Source organism: Phaenicophaeus curvirostris, chromosome 11, assembly GCF_032191515.1.
Source record: "Phaenicophaeus curvirostris isolate KB17595 chromosome 11, BPBGC_Pcur_1.0, whole genome shotgun sequence".
Lineage (NCBI taxonomy): Eukaryota > Metazoa > Chordata > Aves > Cuculiformes > Cuculidae > Phaenicophaeus > Phaenicophaeus curvirostris.
Window position 1 is genome coordinate 1,868,366 of NC_091402.1, and position 13,895 is coordinate 1,882,260.

At 46.4% G+C, this 13,895-nt stretch overlaps 1 protein-coding gene across 10 annotated transcripts in view; it reads left to right on the top strand.

The window, feature by feature from the left end:
* The window catches only part of WNK2 (WNK lysine deficient protein kinase 2), a 136,250-nt gene that overhangs the window by 36,127 nt on the left and 86,228 nt on the right, over nucleotides 1-13,895 (top strand). For all 10 annotated transcript variants that reach the window (XM_069865633.1, XM_069865637.1, XM_069865638.1 and 7 more), the window contains exons 2-3: nucleotides 8,648-8,820; nucleotides 9,779-9,999. In XM_069865633.1, the coding sequence (XP_069721734.1) occupies nucleotides 8,648-8,820; nucleotides 9,779-9,999 (394 nt within the window). The remainder of the gene's footprint in view (nucleotides 1-8,647; nucleotides 8,821-9,778; nucleotides 10,000-13,895) is intronic.

Below are 13,895 nucleotides of genomic sequence, written 5' to 3' on the forward strand. Positions count from 1 at the left end.
ACAGAATGACGGAATGATAGAGACCTCAAAGCCCATCGAGTTCCAACCCCCTGCCATGGGCAGGGACACCTCCCGCTAGATCCAGTTGCTCAACGCCCCATCCAACCTGGCCTTGAACCCCTACAGGGACGGAGCAGCCACCACTGCTCTGGGCAACCTGGGCCAGGGCCTCCCTACAATCATGGGCAAACATTTCTTCCTCCTGTCTCATCTCAACCTCCCCTCTTTCCACTTAAAACCATTCCCTCTCATCCTATCCCTGTCCTCCTTGATCAAGAGCCCCCTCCCCAGCTTTCCTGGAGCCTTTTTCAGTACTGGAAGCTGCTCTAAGGTCTCTCCAGAGCTTTCTCTTCTCCAGGCTGAACAACCCCAACTTTCTCAGCCTGTCCTGGTAGGGAAGGTAATAAATAAATCCCTCCCAGCCTGGAGTACTGCTGGTGGCTGTATCTCCTGTTGAATTGTGAGCATCCGTGGGAGAAAGGGCTGCTTTTTATGCACTTAGCAAATGAATTACCGCTGGGAAACCCTGCTGTGCTTCACTAATACAGCTAACAAACAGCAGACTGTAACTTCACCGAGGTGACTTAGTGAAGAAAAATGTTGGCTGAACGCTGATATGTAATGAAGCTGTATTTTTTTTTTCTCCTTGTTTGCAAGTTGTCTGATGGCATCTGCTGTCTGTTCACAGAAGAGGGATTTTCTACTTTGGGATTGCTTTAAATGATATGTGCTTATAATTGAATGTATGGGGTTTGGGATTAAAATGTCCTGAGCGCTATTAAAAATTTATAGCAAAGGTGTAATAATAAGAAAGGCACAGATTTGGTGCATGGGAGCAGGTAGGTCAGTAATGTCTGGTGCTCTTTCCAGTCCCAGCTGCTGCGTGTCTGAGCCTGCTTTTGCACCCAGTTATGTCTTTGGGAGAAACCCTAGATTGCTGTGATGGTGGGTCAGACAAGTCTTAGTGTGAAATTGAAAAGGTGGTCACACTGAATGAGTTAAGTTTCCATTTTAAATACAATTTTAAATACATTTAAAATATAAAAGTTTTATTTTTTTAAAAAAATATATTATTGGTCGTCTTTGTTTCTAAAGGCCTTTGAAGTCTGAAAATTTGAAAGCATTTGCAAAATTGTGACATTGCCCTGAAATGGTGATGCCGAGAGTACAGGATTGAATTAATTAATCGTCACATGCAGGTACTAGGTAATGTGTCTTGAGTTCACTGTCAGAACAAAGGAAGTTCTTGGCTCACATTGCAGGCTCCCCAGGCAGGCTGCTGTCTGTTCCCACCAAGCTGGGGTTCTCACTGTTGAACTCATGACCATAGGGAGAACAGAACTGCACTTCTGGTCATTAATCCACAGTTAAAGAGCAGAGAGCTACATAGGAGAAATGTGTCAATGGATCCCACTGCTGATTTCGTATCTCAAGGCGATTTCTGATGAGAAGAGTAGTTGCAGTACATGGACAAATGTATGGATTTGGCACACATATGTGAAACGGTAATGAACAGATGTTCATCTTGCTGACTTAGGTGTTTGATTTCTGTTCCTGGGTCAGAAGTACTTCTTTGGTTTCTTTCCTTCATCACTAATATGGGGATGAGATGCATGGCAGAGGTGAGCCCTTCCCTCATTTGCCAGCACCCTGCTCCTGTGTGCTCGTCTTCTCCAGGCAGGCTTTAATCTGTTGCTAAAGAAGGACTTCGTCTTGTTAGGCCAAATTAAACAGCCATCAGTAAACATGGGGATCTTGTTTAAGCATTTAAAAAACCACAAACTATGCAATATTTACAGGCTAGCTGGACACGGAAGGTAAGAAGCCTAAGTAAGATCATAGAATTATAGACTGTCCTGAGTTGGAAGGGACCCCCAAGGATCATCGAGTCCAGCTCCTGTCCCCACAGAGGACACCCCAACACTCACACCATGGGGCTGAGGGCGTTGGCCAAATGCTTATAGGATATTGTCAGTCTTGGTGCCGTGACTGCTTCCCTGGGAGCTGTTCCAGTGCTCCACCACCCTCTGGGGGAAGAACCTTTTCCTAATGTGCAACCTAACCTCCTCTGGCACATCTTCCTGCCATTCCCTTGGATCCTGAGGGAAGAGCTCAGCACCTGCTCCTCCTCTTCCCCTCTTGTGGAAGCTGCAGCACAATGAGGTCTCCCTTCAGTCTCCTCCAGGCTGAACAGACCCAGTGACTTCAGCCACTCCTCACATGCCTCCCTTCTAAACCCTTCGCCAACACCATGACTTCCTCTGGAGTCTCTCCAGTAGCTTCAGATCCTTTTTATCCTGTGGTGCCCAGAACTGCCCCCAGTGCTCAAGGTGAGGCTGGATCAGTGCGGAGCAGAGCGGGCAGTCCCCTCCCTCTCCCGGCTGGTGATGCCGTGCTAAATGCACCCCAGGACACGGTTGCCCTCTTGGCTGCCAGGACGCAGGGATGGAGAGGTCCCTGGACAAAGGTGGGGCAAGAGAGGAGAGGGCTTTGAGGTGTCCTTCGCAAGGCTGTTACACCAAATGGACAGCTGGAACCTATTGGAGCTGGGGAGGCAAAGAAGTAAATCTGTTCCAGCATGGAGAATCATTTGAATGTAGAGTTCTTTGGTTGGAAAAGACGTTTGAGATCATCAAGTCCAACTATACCTGTCCACTAGTAAACCATATCCTTGAGCACCTCATCTACCTGTCCATCCTTCCAGGGATGGGGACTCCAGCACCTCCCTGGGCAGCCATTCCAGTGCCTGAGAACCCTTTCAGTGAAGAAATTTTTCCTGTTCTCTCATCTGAACTTGCCTTGGTGTAACCTGAGGCCATAAATAGTGAAGGATCTTTCCAGAGTGAGACAGGAGAACTGTGGCTGGGTGGCTGAAACCAGCAGCACTGCGGCCAGGCTCACTCACTAGCAAGTGTTAGTTCATTGGTAAAATCACTGCCACTCAGGAATAGTTTGAATTAGTTTAAGTTTTTTTTTTGATGTTGCTTAAAATTTAAGACTTTAAAAGGAGGAACTTCAAACACAAAGTGAAACTTTCAGTTTGGTCACAACTGTGCTTCAAACTCTGCTCTTAGGTAGTTATAGGCATTGTTGAACAAAAAGAATAAATGTTTCGTCATCTTATTTCTTTCATTCACTCCCCTTTCCTTGTGGAGAGGTAGGTGAGGAGAGGATGTGTCTTATGAGTGAGGGTGTGGTTTATTCCCAAATCTGTTAGCCCCTCACAAGTAAGGAGGCCAGAAACTTGACCTCACTTGTTAATCTTTCTTAGAAATGTTCTAAAGACCCAGGTGAAAACCAGTCTTCTGCTTGTATAAATTTCACAGCCTTAGTCAGAGCCCATATGTTACAACCTGGAGGAAATGACGCTTGGGGATGACTAACAGAACATGTTCCCGCTGTTAATTTGGGTATCATTCCAGAAATTTAATTCGTGAGCTTTTTCTTAACACATTTACTTACTAATTCCAGGCTTTGCTGTTGTTCCCAACCAAGGAACTTAATGAAGGGATAAATTCTGTATGAACAAAGAGACATGTTTGTTGGCCCTGCCTGTGATGGGAGAAGAAGCGAGCGTAGGTGTGTTAGATTAGCAGAAATATGATTTGTAGGTAGGAAATATATTTCAACATAGCTTCCTATGTTATCCAGGAGCAAGGATATAGAGTCCTGATTGTGAATTATTTCTTCCTTTCAAAAAGAAGTGAATAGCTTTCAGTGGTTTGATGCTTAAAACTGACCATAGAGTTACAATCTGATTTGCAACAGGAAAGCTAGGGAAATGAATGAAGAAAAGGTAGTTTACAGTTTGTAACCTCTTTTTACCACTTAGAATCGTCATAGAACCATTGAATGATTTGGGCTGGAAGGGACCTCAAAGCCCATCCAGTTCCACCCCCTGCCATGGGCAGGGACACCTCACACTGGATCAGGTTTCTCCAAGCCCCATCCAACCTGGCCTTGAACCCCTCCAGGGATGGGGCAGCCACCACTGCTCTGGGCAGCCAGTGCCGCTACCTCCCCCACCTCACAACAGCAAAACATTTCTTCCTGACATCCCCTCTTTCATCTTAAACTGTTCTCCCTTGTCCTCACCCTGCGCTCCCTGGCCAGGAGCCCCTCCCCAGCTTTCCTGGAGCCCCTTTCAGTACTGGAAGCTGCTCTAAGGTCTCCCTGCAGCCTTCTCTTCTTCAGACTGAACAAACCCAGCGCTCTCAGCTTTTAAAAAATCTAAAGCTCTGTGGAAGCTCGTTGTTCCAGTGTCCACTCCCTTGGTGCTCTTATTCCACTGACAAAGTCTGTGCTGAAGCCTTTCAAACTTGACTATTCTTCACAGTTTGTTAAGACAAAGGAACAAGTTAGATTTATAAATTCTTTCTTAGCAGTAACACCACATCTGAGCAGCTGTCTCACTTCTTGCTTCATTCTGTTTATCTTCAGTTCTTCTGGAAAAGCTGAACCAGCTCAGCGGGATTGTGGTAGACATTTGAAGGTTGAGGTTTATTTTAGAAACCTTAGTGCTAAGTAGTAAGCTTGAGAAACTTTCAATTATTTGAAATGGAATTACACTGTTGCCTCAAGAGCCAAGACTCTGTGTCCCAGAGCAGGGAAGGAGCCAAGAAGTCTGAATACCTTAAAAGGAGACGAAGTGTGTAGATATCTGCAAACTAATGTAGATATCTCTCAGACACTAAGAACTTTTGCCAGGTTTCAAATCTTGAGGCAGCTTCGAACAGGAGTAGTGCCGTAAATGTAGGGGAGCACATGGAGCATCATGCTTGTTTGTCAGCTCGGCATCATGCCACTGAGAGTTGGGGTTCTTCAGCCTGGAGAAGAGAAGGCTGTGGGAAGACCTTAGAGCAGCTTCCAGTGCTGAAAGGGCCTCCAGGAAATCTGGGGAGGGGCTCTTGATCAGGGAGGGCAGGGAGAGGGTGAGGGGGGAAGTTTTTCAGCTGCAAGAGGGGAGATTGAGATGAGATCTTAGGCAGAAATGTTTTGCTGTGAGGGCGGGGAGGCCCTGTCCCAGGCTGCCCAGAGCAGTGGTGGCTGCCCCATCCCTGGAGGGGTTCAAGGCCAGGCTGGATGGGGCTTGGAGCCCCTGACCCAGTGGGAGGTGTCCCTGCCCATGGCAGGGGGTTGGAACTGGATGGGCTTTGAGGTCCCTTCCAACTCAAATAATTCCATGATTCTATGTAACTCAGCATCCCTGAGCCTCCTTGTTCAGCTGTTTGATATAAAAAGCATGATAGTTGAGGACTCTTTGGATGAATCTTGAAACTCACTTCATTCCCCCCAGTTTTAATAAAGTAGAGTTATGCAATGTGATACCTTCAATCCTGTTCAATTAATTACCTTTCTTTGTCATGACCTTCCAAAGTATCCCGTTCCCCATCTTAATATCTGATGTCCTAAGGTTGTTTCGGGCTTGCATCCTTACCTTCAAGATAAGGACATTTTGCCCTGTGTGGATTTTATGATAGGGAGTAAGTGTCTGTGACCCCGGCAAAGCTTTTTGGGGGGTTGGAATTAACCACTGAATGAGTCATGCAGACAAATGGGTGTTTTTGCTGCTTTGGAGTAGAAAACAATGCAACTGTTAAGCCCTTTCTGAAACAGCTCATGCTTTGGCCAACAACTCACATGTCAGGTTCTGCCTGGACAGATTTAGAAAAGGTTGTTTGAGCCATTGCAGTGCGGGAGACCCCTCCCGTGGTGGGGAGCAGGGCGTGCAAGAGCGGCTGCTCTGCCCAAAGTCTTGCCTGTGTGTCCTCCCTGCCCTCTCCTCTCCAGTTGTAGTGCTGGAGCCAGGGCTTCTTCTGGGAAAGATGCTCAGCTATTGTTCTGATTAAAAAAAAAACCAAACCAGTTTCTTTCCACTGTAATTATAGATAAAACACACACTTGTCTTCCGTAATCACTTTTTTGCAGTTGCCCAGCTAACCATCTTAGTACTTTGATTTCAGACAACAAGCCAAATGGTCATAGGACAATGATGCTGGCAAAGGGGAACAGAGCTGGGGAAGGGTCTGAAGCCCAGGAGTTCTGGGAGCAGCTGAGGGACCTGGGGCTGTTTAGTCTGGAGGAGGATGAGGGGAGACCTCGTCGCTCTCTGCAGCTCCAGAAAGGAGGTTGTGGTGAGGTGGGTGCTGGGCTCTTCTCCAAGAAACAAGTGATGGGATGAGAGGAAATGGCCTCAAGTTGCACCAGGGGAGATTTAGATTGGATATTAGGAAACATTTCTTTCCTGACAGAGTGGTGAAGTCCTGTCAGAGGCTGCCCAGGGCAGTGGTGGGGTCGCCATCACTGGAGGTGTTCAACAAGTGTGTAGATGTGGCACCTGGGGACGTGGTTCAGCGGGTGTAGTGGGGTTGAGCTGACAGTTCGACTGGGTGAGCTTAGAGGTCTTTTCCAACCTCAGTGATTCTAGGACTATGATCTGGTGCTCATTGGATGTGAAATGTACAGAACATGATTGTCTGCATTGTCTGAAGGATATTTATAAAAATTACTCTTAAAGTTGCAGTGGACAGAAATCTGGAAATGAGAGACAAGGAGTATGGTATTACTGGTTGTTTGTTTTTTTTTTAATTAAAGTTCTTATAAAAACTGTTGGATCTGCACTCCCACCTTTTCCTCCCACCTTTCCGCTAGCCCACGCTTTGCTCTTCCTGTCTCACACAAGGATTTGCTCCTTTTCCTCCTTTATAGCAGTGTGTCTGATTTATTCTACGGGGTTTAAATTAAGAAGAAACTCAGCAGTAGAGGAAGAAGTGATGGATTGGAAAGCAATTCTCAGGCTCTTCTGTCCTGCCTCATTAGACAGTCTGCTTGGTTTTTTTCTTTTCATTCTCTTTTTTTTTCTTTTTTTTTTTAAACTTCCAAAGCCTGCAGTTGCTACGGAGCTGCAGAAGCGCTGCCTTGCTTGCGGCTGTTGGCATTCATGCTGCTGGGCGCGGGTGCTCCCGGCTGCCCTGGGCATCTGAGCATCGATCCCCACAGGGCACCTCGCTGTGCGGGCCCGGGGCGCTGCTGTTGCTCGGGGCAACTGTGGTGCTGATGCTGCTCTGTACAACGGAAAGAAAACAGAACCTGCTCAGCAGCAGTGGTGTAAAATGGAAATGCTCCCCCAATGCACACACACATGCTGCCGGGGAAGCAGGTTTCTGTCTTCCAGCAAGCATCATTGTTTCAACTCAGGTTTTCCTCTCATGAAATCTCTGCATAAAGCTGACTGGTTTGTAGCCGCAGCAGTTCTCATTCCCATATCGAGGTCTTTGTGACTGCAGATGAGGCTGGGCTGGTAAAATCCCTCTGCATCGTGGTTACAATGAAGCTGGGTGCCAATTTAATTCACTAAGTGTATGCTTTTATGAACACGCCAAAGTTAACTGAGAAAAGGAAAATGGCTGAAGTTAAAATATTAGCTAATTAGTTTTAGTGATTCGTGAGCCTTTGTTTCTGTGTAAGAACAGTTACACAACTGTGCCTTTTAAAGAAGGAAAAAGCTTTGTTTCTAGGGCAGTGGAGGGGAGCGCTCTCAGCCCAACCAACTGTCCAGTAGAGACAAACCAAACAGCAATGATGTGGTCTTCGATAAAACTCCCAGTTTGCTCTTTTATACCATCTAAAGAGGGTAGAGTGTGCATCTGAGATGCTTGTGGTAGGAGTCTCCAGGGAGTTCATGAGGTTCAGGCAGCCCTGTAGGCTTCTGCTGACCTGCGGGAAGGAGGAGATGGGCTCCTTGCAGCCTGGTGGTTATGGAAAATGCTCCTAAATTTCTCTAGGAAAACCAGTGCAGTATAAAATGATATTTCTCTTATTTTTAATCTAAAAGAATAAGTATTTCCACGTGGCCAATGTGTTGCCTACAAGAGAGGCTGAAGAACAGCTTTCTTGTTCAACTGTCAAAGAAAAATCTGTAAAATTAAGCAGAACAGCAAATGAGGTTGGTGAGGCCCTGGCACAGGTTGCGCAGAGAAGCTGTAGATGCCCCATCCCTGGAGGTGTTCAAGGCCAGGTTGGATGGAGCTTTGAGCAACTGGATCCAGTGAAGGGTGTCCCTGCCCTTGGCAGAGGGTGGAACTGGGTGGGCTTTCAGGTCCCTTCCAGCCCAAACCATTCTGTGATTCTATAATCCCGTGAAAAATTTGTGTTTGTTTTTTGGAGGTGCTAATGGTTTAGTTTTAATAGGAAGAGTGGTTCTGGGGAAACTCACCTGTTGGTCACTGCCATAACGTCACAGGAGCAGTCACGGAAGGTGGTGAGCAGTCACAGCTATAGGACGTTTATACCTGGAAATGAAATCCCGTGTGTGCTAAAGAACAATCCTCAAAGAACCAAACCAAGAAGCGCATAGCTGAGTGGTGATCCATCAGGCCCTGGGTGTGTTTATGTTGTCTGAAACATTAATGCTGTCACGTAGCGTAGTGTAGCACAGACAGCTCTCTGTTTGGAGGCCAGTTTGTCTTCTTGACACTGGATTTAAGGGGAGTGCCCCAGTTCATCCATGCTCTTACATAAAAGATTTTCATAACTGCTCTTGGTAGAAGAGCAAAACAAATCTGGAATTCTGAACACCCTGGCAATGCAGTGCCTTTATTTTATTTTTGTCTGTTTAGTACTAATAATGTTTGGGTTTGGATTACAGGACAGAAAACTCACAAAAGTGGAGAGGCAGAGATTTAAGGAGGAAGCAGAAATGTTAAAAGGTCTACAGCATCCAAACATTGTGAGATTTTATGACTTCTGGGAGTCCTGTGTGAAAGGCAAGAGATGCATCGTGTTGGTTACGGAATTGATGACCTCTGGAACACTGAAGACGTAAGTACTGCGCTCCTGCCGAGGAGGCTAAGAATAGCGTTGGGAATTTTTAGAAAAATCCTACTTTCCTATTCTGAAAAAAGGCACCTCCAGATAAAAGAAAAAAACTGGAGCTGTTCTCTGGTGCCTGTCATTTGTCCCTGAGCTGGAACTGCATTTATGTGACAGGAAGGATTTTGGCCTCCATCTCTCTTTCCCTGCCCTCCTGTTTCAGTGATGCAGCCAGAAGCCATTCGCTGGTGTTTCGTCTTCTGCCTATGGAGTTTTCATTTGTCAGGATGTGTCTTTCTGACTGCTTTAATGCTTCTATTTGCATGTTTTGTTAGGAAATTCAAATAGAGTAGCACTTCAATTTATTTTTGAAGCGGAAGGTGCTCTAGGTTATCTGCTAAACAATATGAATTAATAGCTTTTGGTACTGATGGTCTTGTTAAGGTTGATATAAAGCAGTTGGCATGAATTCTGGAACAGATTTTCAGCCCCAATGGGAGCAGTACTCCTTGCTGCAATATATTTCCAGCATGCTACTCTGCCAGTGCATTAGCAGGTTTTACATCTTCCCCAAATGTCCCCTCCCAAGCAGTGCTTTAGGTCAATGGAGGCAACGCTGGTGCATGGTACAGAGGTCAAAGCCTTGTGATTTAAATTAAACTTCTTACGATTTGAATGTATGAAACACATTCTAAAGCTGTCCTCAGCATGAAGTGAATTGCCAGAGTATTAGACTGGCAAATATTTGGTTGTATTTGCACCAAAAATGCTTATTATCTTCCTCCCTAAAAATGAATGCTCTAATTCCTCCTTTGAAAAGATCTTCTCCTTTCAATTTTGTGATATTTCTGAGCTGCTATTATGGCATCTAATAAAGCGCTTTTATCCAGAATGGAGTTTCAGCTGTTAAAGCCCCTGGAATCTCTAATAACTTCATTTTCTCTGTCTGTGTGTGTTTGTGTTGTAGGTATCTGAAGAGATTTAAAGTGATGAAACCAAAAGTACTGCGTAGTTGGTGCCGGCAAATCCTAAAGGGTCTTCTTTTCTTGCATACAAGAACTCCACCAATAATTCACAGAGACTTAAAATGTGACAATATTTTTATTACTGGACCAACTGGATCTGTGAAAATTGGAGACTTGGGTCTGGCAACCCTCAAGAGAGCTTCATTCGCCAAAAGTGTCATAGGTAATCCTCCTGTTCTCCTTGGCTTCCTTATGTTGGGACGGTGCTTGTCTTTTCAATATCTTTCTTTCACATTTTGCATTAGTGGTTTTTTGTTATTTTTTTGCTTGTAGGTTGGTAATAGAGATTAAAATGGTTTTGTGACAACCCCTTTATAGTTGTGGTGAATGGAGTTAAATCCAGTTGGCAGCTGGTCAGAATTGGCATTCCCTACGGCTCCGTGTTGGATCCAGTTTTGTTCAGTGATCTGGGTGAAGGGATTGAGTATATGCTCAGTCAGTTTGTAGATGACACTAAGCTGGGTGGAAGCGTCAATCTGCTTGAGGAGTGGAAGGCCCTACAGAGGGATCTGAACAGGCTGAATTGATTGGCTGAGACCAACGATGTGAGATTCGACAAGGTCAAGTGCACCTGGTCACAACAACCCCATGCAGTGCTACAGGCTCTGGAAAGAGCAGCTAGAAAGCTGCCTGGCAGAAAAGGCCCTGGAGGTGCTGGTCAACAGCGTCTGAACATGAGCCAGCAGTGCCCAAGAAAGTCAACAGCATGATGGCTCGGATCAGCCATGGGGTGGCCAGCAGGAGCAGGGAAGGGGTCATCCCCCTGTACTTGGTGCTGGTGGGGCTGCACCTGGAATCCTGGGTTCAGTTTTGGCCTCCTCACTACGAGAAAGACAGTGAGGGGCCCGAGCACATCCAAAGCAGGGAACGGAGCTGGGGAAGGGTTTGGAGCCCAGGGCTTGTGAGAGCAGCTGAGGGACCTGGGACTGTTCAGCCTGGAGAAGAGGAGGCTGAGGGGGGACCTCATCGCTCTCTGCAGCTCCTGGAAATGAGGTTGTGGTGAGGTGGGTGCTGTTCTTTTCACTCAACCAACAAGTGATATGCTGGGAGGAAATGGCCTTAAGTTGCAGCAGGGGAGGTTTAGACTAGATATTTGGAAAAATTTCTACATGGAAAGGGTTTTCAGGCACTGGCAGAGGCTGCCTGGGGAGGTGGTGGAGTCCCCATCTCTGGAGGATTTTAAAAGGTGTGGGGCTCAGGGATCTGGTTTAGTACTGGACAGGTACTGTTGGACTTGATCTCAAAGGTCTGTTCTAACCAAACAATTCCATGATTCTGTGATTCCATAAGAATCTCAATCTGTTGGAAATGGTATCATGACTTTCTGTTCTCCCTTGTGCTGTATCACAATGGTAAAACCCTTTTTTTCTTTGTTTTTTTTGATGGGACTATTAGTTGGTATCCAGAAATCCTTCTCCTCTCTCCTTCAAAAGAAGCAGCAAGGGTTCCCAGCAGCCTGTGTGTATCATCCTCCTGTGAACAGGCTCAGTGCCTGCAGCTGTGGGGGAAGAGAAGCAGGAAAGAAGGAAGAGGAAGGATGCCCTGCCCTCTCCCTAACCAGGGAATACTGCAAAAGCCTGGCAAAGCCCTCAGGAAGTCTCCCGCTTCCAGTGATGCTGGCATAGGGATGGTTACTGTTGCTGAAGGCAGAGGCAGTAGTGCCCTGCAGAGCTAAGCTGCTCTCCTTTCAGAGAGGTCGTAGGGGATCTGCTCTGGCTGGAACAGCTTATCCCCATTTACTGGGGCATCAGCAGAATAGGCTGCTTCTGCGGGCAACTGCAGGGCTCATCCCTGCCTCAGTGCCATCCTGGCAGAGTCCTGCAGGAAAAACATCTGCAATTTATTAAAAATCAGTAGGTATTAAATGAGAAGAAATTTCCACTAGGATATGCAATAGCCAATGCCCTCAGGTGGTGCCCATGGAAGGAGTGCCAGATCTTGGCTTTGCTGGAGCTGGGAGGATGTTTCCTGAATGCCTCTCAAAGGACTTTGTTTCCATGGAAAAGATAAATTTAAGGTTTTCTGTGTCAATGTAATGTTTTCCTGAATTCTCAAACAGTATGTGTGTTTTACTCAGGCTTCCATAGCAAATCTCCCTTATTCAGTTCTGTGGGTGATGGTTCTAGGAAGCTGCTGAAGGTGGGGAAGTTATTGTGCGCGTAGTTGTATTTCAGCTTACGATATAAATGGAAACTAGATTCTAGATTTCCAATTATAATTAGCAACCTGATTGTGACAACCACTGTTCCTTTACTATATATGAAAATAGCATCCTGTCTTTCAAGCAGTAGTTGCTTAAATAATTGTTTTAGCATCTCAAATATTCAGATACTACAGTTCTTTACTATTACTGAATTATTATCCAGTTAATACTCACCTGGAGCCCTGTGTTCAGTTCTGGGGTCCTCAGCACAGGAAGGACATGGAGCTATTGGAGCAAGTCCAAAGGAGGCCACGGAGATGCTGCAAGGGTTGGAGCACCTCCCATCCGAGGGCAGGCTGAGAGTTGGGCTTGTTCAGCCTGGAGAAGAGAAGGCTGTGGGGAGACCTTAGAGCAGCTTCCAGTCCCGCAAGGGGCTCCAGGAAAGCTGGGGAGGGCTCTTGATCAGAGAGGGCAGGGGTAGGATGAGGAGGAATGGTTTTCAACTGAAAGAGGGGAGACTGAGATGAGATCTTAAGAAGGAATGTTTTGCTGTGAGGTAGAGGAGGCCCTGGCCCAGGTTGCCCAGAGCAGTGGTGGCTGCCCCATCCCTGGAGGTGTTCAAGGCCAATTTGAGCAACCTGATTCAATGGGGCGTGTCCCTGCACATGGCAGGGGGTTGGAACTGGATGAGCTTTGATGTCCCTTCCAACCCAAACATTTATATGATTCTGTGAATCACCCAAAACTGTCACCCATAAGGCTTAAGGAGCCCAGTATTGTTGAAGTCAACATGAGAGAAATTTTGGATAGGTGATTGGCTCTTGTGGGCCTGATTAACCGTGATGGTTTTAGGGAAATCATGTTGGTTTACATGTTAAGCTTCTCTGTTTTTTAACTTCTAATAATTGGTGGGAATTTTCTGCTGAGGGTCAGTATTTCTTCACGTAATTTTTTGCCATATAGCAGTTGTCCATGGACTGGGAGTAGCACCAGCAATACCAATGGAAGTTTTCTTAAAATCAGTTGTTATCAAAACACCATCAAAACACAGTCACATCTAAAAAAAATCTAATACTGAAAAGGGCTGCAGGTTGCTGACAAGATGTTTGCATTTGTTTTGGTGAATGGGCAGTGGCCCAGGTGACCAAGAAGACCTGCAGCGTCCTGGCTTTGATCAGTCATGGTGTGGCCAGCAGGAGCAGGGAAGGGATCATTTCCTGGACTTGCCACGGGTGAGGCCACACCTGGAATTCTGGGTTCAGTTTTGGGCCCTTCACTACAAGAAGGACCTTGAGAGGCTGGAGTGCATCTGGAGAAGGGAACGGAGCTGGGGAAGGGTCTGGAGCCCAGGGGTTCTGGCATCGTCTGAGGGACCTGGGGCTGTTTAGCCTGGAGAAGAGGAGGCTGAGGGGAGACCTCATTGCTCTCTGCAGCTCCCAGAAAGGAGGTTGAGGTGAGGTGGGTGCTGGGCTCTTCTCCCAAGTAACAAATGATTGGATGAGAGGAAATGATCTCAAGTAGCGCCAAGGGAGGTTTAGAATGGGTATTAGGAAAAAAATCTTTCCTGACAGAGTGGTGAAGCCCTGTCAGAGGCTGCCCAGGGCCGTGGTGGAGTCTCTATCCCTGAAGGGTCAAAAATTGTGTAGATGTGGCACCTGGGACATTGTTTAGCAGGCACGGTTGGATTGGGCTGTTGGCTGGACTGCATGAGCTTAGAGGTTTTTTCCAATATCAATGATTCGATAATTCTAAACTAGCTTATCTTTTTCGTGAGTAGTGCTGCTCCGAGGAAGGACTTAGGAGGGCTTGGAAACACTGATGAGATGAGTAATTCTTCCCCGTCTGTGGATGTAGTAGCTTTAAAGGAATATTAGTAGCTGCCTTTTTACATTGGTCTGAACGGAGTGAAGTCAGTG